At 41.0% G+C, this 15,551-nt stretch overlaps 1 protein-coding gene across 1 annotated transcript in view; it reads right to left on the reverse strand.

Moving 5' to 3' along the window:
- Nucleotides 1-15,328, reverse strand: part of PIK3R1 (phosphoinositide-3-kinase regulatory subunit 1) — a 74,577-nt gene extending 59,249 nt beyond the window's left edge. The window contains exons 1-2 of the mRNA XM_070743255.1: nucleotides 14,943-15,328; nucleotides 64-767 (exon numbers count right to left, since the gene is read on the reverse strand). Coding sequence (XP_070599356.1) covers nucleotides 64-397 — 334 coding nt within the window. The 5' untranslated portion in view covers nucleotides 398-767; nucleotides 14,943-15,328. The remainder of the gene's footprint in view (nucleotides 1-63; nucleotides 768-14,942) is intronic.
- Nucleotides 15,329-15,551: the final 223 nt, after the last annotated feature.

Below are 15,551 nucleotides of genomic sequence, written 5' to 3' on the forward strand. Positions count from 1 at the left end.
AAGGTAATTAGCATCTTGGTATTCAGTTTGTTTGGCCAATTATAATAACAACAAAACACTAACCTGACTGATCACCCTCTGTTCCGACTCTTGCAGGATTTGGTGCCATGGGTAGTGGTCGAATTGGACGAGGCTTTGGAGTAGGGGGAGAAATTTTTTTCCTTCCAATATATTCTACATAAGTTCCTGGAAAGTCTCCCCTCTCCCCAGTCATTTCGTTATAACCATTCAACCAACCAATTTCCTCAGGTTTTCCTTCTTCTCCATCACTGAATCCAAGAGCAACTAAAGTACCTTTATTCACAGTTAAAATATCTCCCAAATGTAGATCAATGTCTTCTTCTTGTTCTTTTTTGTAATCATATAAAGCTTTGTACTGGTATCCTTCTGCACTCATTTTGGCCAATTTTTAGCACAATTATTCTAATGAACAGCAAGCCAATTCTAATCTGGATTTATTGTATATACAATTAAGAGAGTTTTAAACACGGCGATACATATGGATTATGAGGACTGTAACTCAAACATGAAAAAGGCACCACAACTCGTGGTTGTGCATTGATGTTATTGTTGTTTCTTTATATTTTGATCAGGAGAAATTATGATTTGGATTTCCAATTAATTCTTTTTAGGATCTGTTTGGCACTTAATGGCAGTGTTTTTCAAGGTGGGGTGAATGTTACTTTTTGCTGAACTTCCTTCTGATGACTTTGCCATAATGTTCACTTTTCTTAAAACTTTTCTGTGGAATTCTGCACATACTTTACCTATGGAGAAAAAAAACCAATGAGGCACAAAATTAGTGCAATTATTCAGGCAGCAATGATGGCCATCCAAATGCTCATACATTAAAAATCTTAATATTTCTGATTTATGGATATGTAGGAGGACTGATGGGAGTTAAGACTTGTAGGAAAACAATATTCCTCATGGTAAATTTTTCACAAAGAGAACATTGCCATAGATCAAAACCAAAACTTGTGATTTTTTTTCTTTTAAAAAGTTTGCATACTTAATTCCAATTAAGTCTGAAAAAGATTCCTTGGATTGCAAATCAGATACGATAGAAATCCTCTCTGTTACTCTGAATACTAATATGTGTCCACTGACAATTTCCTGATGTCAAGCTGTTTTAAATGTTTTTAATAAATGATGCTCTGGTGAGCCTTGTACTATGAAGCTTCCACCAGCTTGCAAGACAAGATTTGCCCAAAATTTATAGAAAACCATGTGTGATGTCATAGAATAATACCTATGGTGTCTAAAATAATGGACTTCCAGTGCCCTCCTTGTCCTTGTGCTACCAGACTTGGACTTCAAAGCCACCTCTGTATCCAAAGATGAACTGCCCAAGAATATGTATCCTTCAAACCCAAAGGACTACCATATATAATAGATAATTGCGTAGTAAATCTACACAAAACAAAAACATTCTGAAGCATAATCTATCTATTCCAACAATACATTGTGATCCAGATTGTGGAGCAGAGTTTTGCAGACTGGACTACGTGGTGGATGGGATGGGTGGGAGAAGGGATGGTTCTGTGAAAGTACTGTGTATACAGTATATGTATATGTGTGTATATGTATGTATACATATATGTGTATGTGTATATGTATGTGTGTGTTTCTGTTTCTGTTTGTGTGTGTGTGTGTGTGTGTGTTTGTGTATGTATGTATACCATTTGTGGCCAGCTTTTAAGTGCCTAATACACCTTAGCTAATTTATAGGACAAATGTGGCAACCTTGTTTATTCCTTTCCCTAATAATATCAAACTGAATATAGACTTCATAGCTTATGGATTGTAATTTTAGTAGTATTGACAATGCATAATTGATAGACTGGATTTTATTATGGATTTTATCTTTTTTTTAATCATTTTATCCTACACCTTTGATTGTGTATTTACTGAGTGTTTTTATTTGTTTTGGTCTATAACTGTAATAATAAATTTGAACTTTGAAGTAATGGGCAAGCGACGAGCAGGTCCATTTGCATAAGCATCTGCGCTTGCCCGCTGTTTGCTCAAGTGGGGAATGCATACACATGTACACTGACCACCACTTCCATAGCCTGGTTCTGAAAGGCTCAAGACCTGGTAGTGGTCCATGGAATGGCTATTGGGGCCCCTGCCTTGAGGGATTCTTAAAAACTTCCCACATTTGTCCTCTTGCCAGAAAAAAGAGCTTAGTTAATAGAGACCAAACAGGTAGAAGAGATGCAAGAGTGAAGATCCATTTAAGCTTATGCCTTCAAATAACTCTGTCTTCTGTAACTGGGCTATCTCACCATACAGTAGAACCCCGACTTACGAGACTAATTGGTTCCGGAAGGAGGCTCGTAAGTCGGAACGCTCGTATGACGAAACATTGTTTCCCATAGGAAACAATGTAAAGTCAATTAATCCGTGCAACAACAAAAAAACCCGCTGCCGCCGAACGTGGAAGTTAGCGTTCAGAGACAGCTGCGAAGCAGCGCGCGTGTTTTAAAACGTGGCAGCCGGCCTGGGGGGCTCGGGGGGAAGCCCCCGAGCCCCCCAGGCCGGCTGCAACCTTTTAAAACACGCGCGCCGCTTCGCAGCCCTCTGCTGAATCCGGAACGCTAACTTCCGCGTTCGGATTCAGCAGACAGCTGCGAAGCAGCGCGCGTGTTTTAAAACGTGGCAGCCAGCCTGGGGGGCTCGGGGGGAAGCCCCCGAGCCCCCCAGGCCGGCTGCAACCTTTTAAAACACGCGCGCCGCTTCGCAGCTCTCTGCTGAATCCGGAACGCTAACTTCCGCGTTCGGATTCAGCAGACAGCTGCGAAGCAGCGCGCGTGTTTTAAAACGTGGCAGCCAGCCTGGGGGGCTCGGGGGGAACCCCCCGAGCCCCCCAGGCCGGCTGCAACCTTTTAAAACACGCGCGCCGCTTCGCAGCTCTCTGCTGAATCCGGAACGCTAACTTCCGCGTTCGGATTCAGCAGACAGCTGCGAAGCAGCGCGCGTTTTAAAAGCAGCGCGCAACCTGCAGCTTCGGAGCCGCATCCGGCTCTTTGAGCCCCCTGCTGTGGCTCCCTGTTGGATGATCCCACCACTGGAATCCCCCTGCCCCTTCTCCCTCCTTGCCTGACCTGAGATGGTAAGGGAAACGGCAGGGGAAGGAGAAGCAAATGGGGCTGATTCTGTGGTGCCTCAATCTTGTTGGAGCTTCTTCTGGCTCGTTGGTCCTGGGCATGCCTTGGGCGCTTGGGAAGACACGCAACCTGTTCTCCACCCCGAGATACTAGCCCGCCCTGGCTGTGACCAACACCAACACCTTGGTTTCGCTAACATGAGGGCTGGCGGGGTGGAAATGGGATCCAGGAGGTGGTGACGATGGAAATGGGGACGGGCCCGCAGTGCCCAGGCGCAGCTTTAAAACTTGCATGGGGAATTATCACTGTCCGGAGGACTAAAGGACTAAAGAAGCTCAGGGCTGTAGGAAAAGGGTGCTGGCCCTGCCAAATTTCACATGCTCACCCTCAGAAGTAAGCAGTAGCGAGAAAACCAGAACACCCTCACCAATGATGCTCACCCAGCAGCTGATCACCCCGCTTTCTGTCTCTGTCTGTTTCTCTGCCTGTCTCTCTTTCTCTTTCTGTATATATACTGTATCTCTGTATCTCTCTCTCTCTCTTCTATCTCGGAAAGCCAAGGCTGGGCCAGCCTGCCTAACTATCCTTGGGGTTCTTTGCTACTCCTTTTCTTTCTTCTTGGCAACTTTTTGGAAATCTGGGCCAACTGAGGAATGAGCATGAGTTGCTGTGGAGGCTTCCTTTCTGATGACCCTCCTCCTCTCCTTCCTCTCACAACCACAGCCAGCCAGAAAGTCAGAGAGACATATCGAGAGAGTGATATAGAAAGGGAGGGAGATAGAAGGGAGGAGACACACACACACACACACACAGAGGGTAGAGACAGACACAGATAGAGTGAGAGAAAGAGGGGGAGGAGAGGGAGAGACAGAGAGATATAGAGACGGGAGAGACAGAGATAGGGAGAGAGACACAAACAGAGAGGGGAGACAGAGAAAGAGAGATACAGAGAGGGGGAGAAAAGAGGAGAGAGACTGACAGAGAGGAAGAGAAACAGAGACAGAGATAGAGGGAGTGATACAGAGAAGAGAGAGATGTCAGAAGGATTTTGTGGTTCTGGATGTTTTTTAACAACCAGTTCTCTGCCGTAATGACCGGCTGGGTAGATGTGGCTGGGGGAAGATCATGTGACTGGGTGGGAGTGAGTGATGTCAAATTGGCCATGCCCACTCGGGTTTTGTGGCTTCCAGTGGTTTTCTTTTTTGTGGGAAATGGGTCCAATGGCTCTTCGAGTGTTTAAGGTTGCAGCTTTAGTCACCCTAAGCTAAAATTTAAGCAGAAATCTCACAGATAATATGTGGCTACATAAACAAGAATGAAGCCAAGCCAAGCAGATGATTGGAGATCTGGCTTTTATTGTCACAATCGTTAAAACTTGCAGCTTTTTCTTCCTAATTTTCCCACAAGGTAACACGTTCCTTGGATAGTGTAAGAAGTTGACCTGTGGTAGTATATTCCCAAAGATGTCAACGGTGGATCACAGGCTGCCCCACTTATTTCCTAACATGAAAACCACAATCTTCCCCAGGATTATATAACAGTGGCTTCATCTTATCTATAGCCATGATTTAAATAGTCATCTCTCATCACTTTACATATTGGAAAAAAGTACTGTAGTTCTCACTTACCTCCAATCCAACATTTTCCTAACAATTTCAAGCTATGGAAAATCTGTAACTTTTTGCTGACTACTAGTAGTAAGGTCATGTGATTTATTGTAGTTGTGGTGGGAAATGTATTTTAGAGCTATTCGTACAATCTTGTGCAGCTATTTCTCTCCCAAAATGTGTCCTCTCACTTTGGGCTTATTTATATTTTCATCTATCATCTACCTCTTAGCCCACCCACTCAATTTTTAAAATCAACCATACTGTGGGCTTCCAATAGTAATAGAAAAAAGGAGCCCAGACACACTACCCATCTATCTGGAGAGACGAAAGGGCATTCCTAGACAACTTTTAAGTTGTTTTAAGAATCTTTATGAGTAGCTGCAGCACATTTTTCAATATCCTAAACTATAATAATTCAAATAATGGGAAATGTATTGTGTTTTGGAAAATTATTTGGCAATTTCTGCAGTGTGTGTCTGTGTGCGCGCGCGCATAATCCTCACTTAATTACCAGTCACTAAACAATTGTTCAAAGTTATGACAGATCTTCCTAAAAGCTACTGATGACCCAGTCGCAGAGTTCTGATGGCACGCACAGCCCCTCCTTTGTGGTCATGTGATTATATTTTGGGCTCTTGGCAACTGGCTCATGTTTATGCTTGTTTGCAGTGTCCATGATCAAGTGATTGTGAATTTTAGCATTTATTTTGCTAGTTTTCACTTAGTGATCCTCACAATTTACAGTCATAATTATAGAATTATAGAATCCAAATTACACTGGAAATATGCAGCCAATAAATGTAAATAAATAACTAAATAAAATAATCTCCAGTGACTTAGAGGCACAAATTTGAAGAGGAATAATTAGGCCTCTAACCTTTTCTTATATAACTTTGGGAGGGGAGGAGAACTTCTATTAATTCATGCTCTCCCCTTCACAGGTGTGATTGTCCACTCTGGCCTGGCAGCTTGCTGGCTTCCTAGCCATGGGATCTACTGAAATGCAACTAAATAGAATGAGGAAAAATATTTACTTGAGCTGCCTGTAGCCTTGTTCTCTTTCCTCTTTTACCTATGTTTGAATTTACATTTCTGATTTTAAAAAAACAACAAATACAATTCTTAACCATTTGAAACCAGCATTAAGCCCTAGAATTTTATCCGTAGTTTTTCAGTGCCGGAGTTCTGGTTATGTTTCTCCTTTTACTCACTACAACTCCCTTTGAGTAATTCAACTTCCCAGAGCAAATGCAAATTTATTTTATGTGGACTCCTTCTCTTTGCATAATTTAGTTTTGGGGGTTTTGTATCGCGTCTACCAGAAATATGGAATAAAGTATAAACATTTTAAATGTTTAGCAGTGCTCGGTTAACTTTTATTTTTTAATAAAATATTTATTAAATATTTATGATATTTATTTCTTTATTCTATATAATTTTAAATTTAAATATAAATTTCAAAATTATAGAACAATGCCAGCTTCATCTCATGTGTACTGATTGGTTGATATTTCTACAGCAGGGGTCCCGAAACTTGGCAACTTTAAGACTTGTGGACTTCAACCCCCAGAATTCTCCAGCCAGCTCTGTCAGTTTGATGTTCACACATAGTTGACCATGAAGATATGAATTACTGTAATCATACTGTATTGATTAAGAGTAATTATGAATGGGCTGATATGTTTGTTGTTCATATCTTCATGGTCAACTGTGTTTGAAGATCAAATTGACAAAGCCAACATTTCTCCTTTTATCTATATATCCAAGAACAATACAAAATGAGATAACCTTTTGCATTCTGGGAGTTGAAGTCCACAAACCTTAAAGTTGTCAAGTTTTAAAACCTCTGGTCTACAGAATGGTGAGAAGTTGACAAGAAAAATGGCAATGAAATCAGAGGAAACCAATCAACTTGAATCAACCAGCAATGAATGACTATCATGGTAGGGGAAGGACTGACAATTAAGACAACATATTTTATGATGATGGTGTTGCTTTGCACTGACAGAAAAGATGACACAAAAGATAAACAGCAGTTTATACCAACAGGAACAAAATAACCCATACTTTATGTTTACTTAAAGGAGTAAGAATAAAACTGTTTTTCTACTAAACCATGAAACTGTCAAGGCCAACAATTCTCTACATGTAGGCAGCCCCTTCCCCACAGAATTGGGTAATGCTAAACAACAAACATAACTATATCAGCCCATTCATAATTACTCTTAATTAATACAATATGATTACAGTAATTCATATCTTCATGGTCAACCATGTTTGAAAATCAAACTGACAAAGCCAACATTTCTCCTTTTATCTATACAGTACATCCAAGAACAATACACAATGAGATAATCTTTTGCATTGAATCATAATAGCTTTTATATTTTTATCATACTGTAACAATGAAAACATTAATATATTCTCTTGTCAGATTTTACTACTATGGCTAGGACCTTTATCTTAAAGAACTACTATATTGCTATGATTCCATATTCTTTTCTCTGATAATCCCCGGAGCTGCACTGAGTAAAACCCCCAAAACTATGGTTTCCCTTTTCTTTTCTAAATCAGAATAACGTTTTTAACATTTGGTGTCTGTGCAAATGTTGCTCTGAGATGAAACTTCTGAGAAGCAGCATGGTTTCTATACAACTGTTTCTCCTTAGATGAAGCCATGTTCCTCCCTATCTTTTTTTTAAATATTAATTTGTCATGTATCCACCCATCCACCTAACTACTAAGTCACTCACCTATATGCAGTCATATACAGTAGTATTTGAAGAAATTTTGGGCGAATCTTAAAAACCCAGTGATTTAAATTATGGAATACTGAAAAAAGTTAGCATGTCATAGGGAAACAAAGTTTAAAAGCAAAATCAAATTATTTTTATAGGAGGGAAAAAACCCTATAACCATTTCGTTTATAGTTTTATGTATGGTTTGCAGGTACCCAAATACAGCAAAGTCCAACACTGCTTTTGATATTTTCATTGAGAAATACAATACTTATTACTTTTTTTATCACCATTTCATAAGCAACAACAACGTTGAAGACAGAATAGTGACACCACAGAACAAATTCTGGAGATACCATTCTGTAAGGCAGCATTATAAATACAGTGGTACCTCTACTTAAGAACGCCTCTACTTAAGAATTTTTTTAGATATGAACAGGGTGTTCAAGATTTTTTTGCCTCTACTTAAGAACTATTTTCTACTTAAGAACCCGAGCCCGGAAAAATTTCCCAGGAAATTTGAGAGCGGCATGAAGGCCCAGCCAGTTTCTTTCCATTCGCCTGGGTTTCTCTCTGGCATAATGTATGGGAGGCGTGTCCTCCTCCTCAACGCCTCAAGGTCCGTCTCTTAAAGTTTTGGATTTTTTTTATTCCCCTCACCTTACCTTCTTCCTTAGGCAGCAACTGTCCTCCTTCTCCTCTTCTTCCTCCTCCTCCCACCCAAATTCTGAGCTTTTATTTCTTTCCTAATGGGTTTGCACGCATTATTTACTTTTACATTGATTCCTATGGGAAAAATTGCTTCTACTTAAGAACGTTTCTACTTAAGAACCTGGTCACGGAACCAATTAAGTTCTTAAATAGAGGTACCACTGTATTCAGTAGAAATATTTCTATAGGTTCAAGTACATGTTTTGTATCCCAGCAGGTGGCAGCACCTGGCTATCTTACCTGGCTTAAAAGCCAAGCAAGGTCAGTCCTAGGATGGGGGACCTCCAGGGAATGCTACATTAGACTAGTAGGTAAAATACACATGAATGCATGCATACACACACACACACACACACACACACACACACACACAAAAACAGAGATTCTAAACAGCTGGATCAGTAAAACCCTCTGTCTTATTTTCAAGATATCTAACTGGTTACATCCATCAGGTTCAACTGAAGGTAGATGTTATTTTTATTAATCTGCATTGATCAGTCATGCTAAAATGGAAAATTAAGTTTAAATTATAGTCCACAGATTAATCATAATACCTTTTAATTTTCATTATTGTCACCTGCAACTTAAGTGAAATGCAGATTTGGACAATAATTATTAATTATTTTTTCCATATTTCCATATATTATCATTTTTTTTCAATTTGTTAAAATCCAAAGCAATTACATTCACCTTTTGGATACATCACTTATATGCTGTTCATTTAATAGCTCAAGGCAGCACACAGGTAAGCCTTACTTCACAACGTTGCTTAGCAACCATTCAAAATTATGACTAGGTACTTACAACCCGATTTCGAAAGTCCAATTGCTGCCACCTCTCACCCCACAATCATGTGATTGCTTTTTGGGTATTATGCCACTGCTCACATTTACAGCCTTTGCAATATCCCACAGTCACATTTCCAGTTATTTTGGCGGGTTTCCAGCATTTACTTCCCGTTTCTGGAAAAAAAAACCCTCTCATTGGGGATAATAGATTCATTTAACAACTGTGGCGTTTTTGCTTAACCGCTGTTGCAAAAAAGGATCAGAAAATTAAGAGTAGCCATGTGGCGACCCACTTAACCTGGCACAACTTACAATCATAATTCTGGCTTCAATTATGATTGTAAATCAAGGACTACCTATTCATAGAAACATAGAAACATAGAAGACTGATGGCAGAAAAAGACCTCATGGTCCATCTAGTCTGCCCTTATACTATTTCCTGTATTTTATCTTACAATGGATATATGTTTATCCCAGGCATGTTTAAATTCAGTTACTGTGGATTTACCAACCACGTCTGCTGGAAGTTTGTTCCAAGGATCTACTACTCTTTCAGTAAAATAATATTTTCTCATGTTGCCTTTGATCTTTCCCCCAACTAACTTCAGATTGTGTCCCCTTGTTCTTGTGTTCACTTTCCTATTAAAAACACTTCCCTCCTGGACCTTATTAAACCATTAACATATTTAAATGTTTCGATCATGTCCCCCCTTTTCCTTCTGTCTTCCAGACTATATAGATTGAGTTCATTAAGTCTTTCCTGATGCGTTTTATACTTAAGACCTTCCACCATTCTTGTAGCACCTTCTCTTCCAATGTTCCTTGAAGCAGTTCTCTAAAGTTATTTGGGCTGGGAGAAATTAATTGCCCCAGAGCTCCATTACCTGAAATTAATTAGAAATAAGCTCTAATTCTATAGAGCTATACCATCCTAACTCTCCAAGCTGTTACATCTAGAAAAAAGTCCTATGAATATGAAATATCAGAAAGGACTTCCGTACTAACTACCATCTAACACAACTGAAAAGTTTCTTGCAGAAAACCAAAACAAACAGGGCCTGCCAAAACAAGTGTTACACAAACAGCAAAGTGTCTTTCTTAAATGTACCTGCCGCCCTTCTCTCCTTACTGCAAGGTTTATCTTCTTAATCTAAAGAAGTCACCCGTAATTATCCATGTGCATTGCAGAGTTTCTCTTCAATAGTTCTTTACCACTGTTTTTCTATGCTTTCCAAATGAATTAACATGCATGATTAAGATAAGTTACTTCTGCCCATTTCCAGACAGTGCCCGAGAGTATTTTTTTTGTTTACTTATGCATAACGGCAAACTATGTACCAAAGCACCACTGAAATCTTATGAGATTTTTTTAAAATTTTGCACACATGTGCATGCAGGCACACACAAATATATTATATCCTTAGCCTATAATAATTATTTTATATTAAATTCAGATTCTTGGAAAATATTTCAGTTGCTTGGAACTCATGATTAAAGTTGTAGCTTAACTTAAAGCACACCACCAAAGTATTTCAGAGTTTATAAATCCACTGCTTTTTTTAGAACTTCCACACTATACACAATTTACATGAAAAAAATTGGGGTGAGAATGTTTAAGTATGAATTAAATTGTTCTGAAGTTCTTTTAACTGCATTGTTTTCCTTCCTAACCTCTGCAGCAAACAAGAAAATACACTTTTAAATACACCTTGCCTTGAGATAGTGGAACACTGCCAACATTCAACTTAATATTCGTACACTATGTACCAGAAAATTAACACTTGCCCAAATATTCTAAATGCTTTGAAATATTTATCTTGTTGAGAAATAGTTTTGAGTTCAATAGGGGTGTCAGGAAGTATTCTTAGTTTATTTTTGTTGCCCTATGTATTCTGAGAGTAAAAATAGCTTCTCTAAATACTTCAAAAACTGATTACTGAGATTTTGTCCCCTACTGTACTGCATACAATTCAGTCTCCCACGTTAAAAAATAAATGATAATTATAACATAAACAAAGTTTATCAGACACTCTAACCCATTGCGATTAATGATATATAATATGGAAAAATAATGTGTTTTGCTTTTTTAGGTACAAGTACTTTCTTACACCCAATTGCCCATGGTAACTTTTAGTATGTTCCCCACTATGAAAATACTGATAAATGAAAATGCAGCTTAGGAGGAGCTACTACAAAAGATTTCCTTTTCTCCTGTTTGCCCATAGAAGTTACCATCATTCTTTGTCCAACTCCTTTTTGGTTCTTCAGCTTTATTTCTATATACTGGTATTTGTCACAACTGGCAATACTGGTCAAGTTATCAGCTTTGCAGCACTCTCTTGTCTGCAGCCCCTTAGAGAGGAAAGTGAGTTTTGCGTGACAAGCACAGTTATATTCTTGGGCAATAGCCTTAGTATCAATGTTCTGTTTCTGGAGATATACTGCAGTACTCTGCCTAAGCACACTTGCATGATCTAATATTTAGAAAATAAAAACAGAGGTTTTTAAAGGAAGACACACAGACCTGTCCTATTTAATCCAAACCTAAGCCATTGCCTATAGCTATGATTACATAAACTGTCTAGAACTGATTAATTATAGAAGTCTTTACACAGCTTATTCATATACATGAATGCCAGATAATACATGTAGGATTATGGATTTAGAATAGTCGAAGAGAAACACAGAGCCTCCATTAAATAAATATCGCTCATGTTTTATCTATCTGCAGTTAACATGATCCTAAGTAATGAAGATCATCCAACTGCATCTCTGCAAATATCTGCTTTATTATAAATTATAAAAACCAAAACCCAGAATGTAACTGAAATCAACAGCATGCTACCAGATTAAGGCTGCAATCTTAATCCATTTTCCTGATTATAAATCCCAATGAACTCAGTAAAACCTATTTCCAAGAAGACACAATTGTGTTATGAGAATCACTGTTCACACCAGAGAGCTATTACCATATTTTTCATACACGCATTCAAACTATTTTTATATTGTTTAAATATTAAACATATCCCAAGTAATTACTTCCACATCAGGGCTCCTAGGATTATGATAGAACAAAATAACAGAGCTGCAAGGGACCTTGGAGTCTTCTAGTCCAATCACCATCCTCCAGCAAGACACCCTATACCAGTGATTATGGAATCTTTTTCTCCTTGGGTCCCGAATGTGCATGCACGCTATTGTGCACGCTATTGCCCATGCATGCATGCCCGTACCCATAATTCAATGCCCCTCTGCCCCATCACTGCAAATGCACACACAACCTCTGGTCCCAGTTTCCTGAATTTCGGTGGGCCCGGTAGGCCCGTTTTTTGTCCTCCCCAGGCTTTAGAAGCTTTCTTGGAGCCTGGGGAGAACACAAATGCCCCCCCCCCCCAGAAAACCCCACCCTCCAAGAGCCTCCACATGAGCTGAAAAATCATCTGATGGCACGCAGAGACACACTGGAGCTGAGCTAGGGCAACAGATAGGGCTCCGCGTGCCACCTGTCACAGTTTGCCATCATGGTCCTATACCATTTCAGATAAATAGTTGTCCAATCTCTGATTTTCTAAGCAATTTAGTAAATGACAGTTCAGTAACACAAACTATGTTAAAGTACTCGACTTCGCTTAAAGTATTTTTTTCAATTCACTACGCAACATTTTGCATTTGCCATCCTGAAAGCAAAAAAGTTGCATTTACATTTTCAGTTGTTGCACTCATCCTAAAACTTTTTCCTATGACTGTATTCATAATTTAAACTAACATAGTTTTCAGAGCTTTCCGGAGCCTACAAACTTATAATAAAAAATCAGCAGAAGAAAAAGATGTTATTAAAAAAATGAATGCTCATAAAGTGGATAATTAATCAAAATGTAAAATCATCAAATTCTGAAAGTAATTTTAAGCATAACTCCTACTCAAGTCCATCTACTTTCATTTACATCAATATGTTTTGGATTCAGAACTGAATTTTAATTACTTCTACAATAAAATGAAATAGAATACAGTACAATAATTAGGAATCATGTACTGTACTTCTTAAATTTTTTTAAAGTGTCACAACACAAACTATGTGTCTTGATATTGATATGGGATTTCTCATAACTAGGAAACATAACTAGGAATCCCAGGAATCTGGTTTATCATACAATAAATCCCTACGTAGTTTAAATCATCCTTCTAATTTTTAATTTTTGCCAACTTAGTTAGCTTATACATACTTTATTCCACAAACAGTCCTCACAAGATGTGCCACAGATGTAGAGTCATAGTCTCCTAACAGCCAAAACAGTGAGAGACCGACCGCCTGCTTTCCAAAGAGTTTTGGCCAGAACTGGTATCACAACTCCTTGCCTCACAGTTGTCAGACACAATTTGCACATGCAGCTATTTCCAATGGTTGGGAAGAAGAATTTGGCCTTAAAAACCCACCAGATTTTTGTTCCTCCCATGCGCTCAAAACCTTTAACTGCCCATTTGTTCTTTTCAGAACCAGACACTCTGATTTCCAAGAAAGTCACAATACTCCATAATAAGAGCCATTCTTCCCAAATGCCACTAATAAAAGAAGCAAAAGACAAAGCAGCATTCTCAAACAGCACAAGAAGTTCTCTCAACAGCTCACTAGGCTTTTTTCACTGAAAGTTTACACAGGCCTCCTAAAATATCAGCGTTATTGATTCAACCCATGGCACCTCCACTCTATCCGGCAGCAGCCAAATCTTTTCCAACCACCCACACCCCCGATTGTAATGGTTATTATAGTAGTGTGCAATTTTAGCATCAACCTTTATTATCCATAGCATAAAACAATCTCTAGCAAAAGAGCATTTTTAAAGGCTATATTAGTGCAAAATTCCCATAATTTCCAAATAATCTGGCTGGAGGATATTCAGATTTGGAGAAGTCTGGAGTAAATTCTGATGAACATTGTACAACCGCCCTGTTCTGAAATTAAAACAGTAACGAAACCCAAGTAGTTTGCATTAATTTATTAGTTTCCATGCTTTATTCTCTAACTTTTTAACTAGTCTAGAACCTCGGTTGACAGCTCCTGCAGACTGTTTATAGGTTAAGAAAGAAGGGTCACTCACTTCTGGTTTGCTAAAAGAATAATAATACAATAATAATGCAATGACAATATTATGCTAGCAATGAACTTCCTCGCCAGTGGTGCTCAGACGATATGCCTTGTATAAGGAGAAATGGTAGAGAATATTAGAAAGTCGATTACCAATAATGTCGATCTTGAACTACAAAAGAAAAAAAAATCCGAGACGCTCAGGCATTTTTTTTATGGGATTCCCCAGCCTTTTTCAACAGTTTTGCCTACTCGTGTTGCAATTCAGGGCCGATTTATAGCAGCCGCGGCCAGGACGCATTTATCTTCGGCGGACAGGAAAAAACGTGTTGAATGTGGGCATTCCTGCAATAGCTTCCCCTGGGCTGCCAGCGCCGTCTGCCCGCAGTCCCGCGTGCCTGGGGTTTAGGAACTGCCAGGTAACGCAACCATTATGACGGGGCGGCTTAAACGCTTTAAAAGCGCGTTCCTTCCATGTGCCTGAACCGCCTCTGCTTCCAAAGCCGCAGGGCCCCGGGGGGTTTCCAGCCAGGGAACCCCATTGCAGGTCGGGCTCCAGCGCCTTTGCAAGCGGCTCCTGGAACTTCCTCTCCTCAGAGCAAAGCTCAGCAGAGGGCGGGCGGGGAGGAGAGGCAGGAATAGGAAGCCGCTTTCCACGCGCCGCGCTTGCAGCCCCGAGCCCGTCGCGGAGGAGGACGGGGGTGGGGGGAGAAGCTGCAGCTGCAGCCCAGCCAGCACCCGCGGCCTCGCGCGTCCTTTCCAGCCCGGGGCTTCGGGAGAGGCCTCGGCTGAGCCGCACAGGATATCGCCCAGCCGCGCAAGCCGTCCCTTTCCCCCCCCTTTGGCGTTGGCCTCGGTAGGCCGCCCCCCAAAAAACCCCGCGGCAGTCCCCCTCTCACCTTCCGCCCAGCCTGTGTCCGCGCGCCTTCCCGCCGAGGCAGAGTCTGCAGAAGCCGCCCGTTCCTTTCGCCTCCTCCACCGCAGCCGCGCCGCTCCCTCCCTCCGTCCCTCCCTCCTGCCCGCCGCCTACTCCTCCTCCGTCCCAGCTAAGGCAGCCCGAGCCGCGCAAAGGTTGGCCGCCCTCTCAGCTCACCAGACGCTCCTCCTCCGCTCCGTCGCCCCTGCCAACCCGCCCCGCGCCTTGGGGACCCAAGCGCCGCCTCCCCGCCTGGCTGGGCTATCACGCTGTTTAAAGCGAGGCTTGAGGAGAGCCGAACGGGCTGCTTCGCTGGCTTGCCTGCTCGGGGCGGTCCGCCTGTTGCCCCTTTTCGCGCTTGGCCGCCCCGTTCTCTTCGCCGGGGGCCAACAGGGAAAACGGGGCGCTCGTGGCCCCGCGGAGGGGCGTAGTTAGAAAGGGAGGCCGCCCGAGGAGGGGAGGGGAATCAAGGCGTTCGAAAGCGTAGGACTCGGAGCCTCTACACACACCCTCCCCGGCTGGTCCTTTCCCACTCGCCATTAAGGCTGGGGACGGAACTGGCCAAAGCGACGCTGGAGCCTTTCGGTTGCTT

The sequence above is a fragment of the Erythrolamprus reginae genome, chromosome 2 (assembly GCF_031021105.1).
Source record: "Erythrolamprus reginae isolate rEryReg1 chromosome 2, rEryReg1.hap1, whole genome shotgun sequence".
NCBI lineage: Eukaryota > Metazoa > Chordata > Lepidosauria > Squamata > Dipsadidae > Erythrolamprus > Erythrolamprus reginae.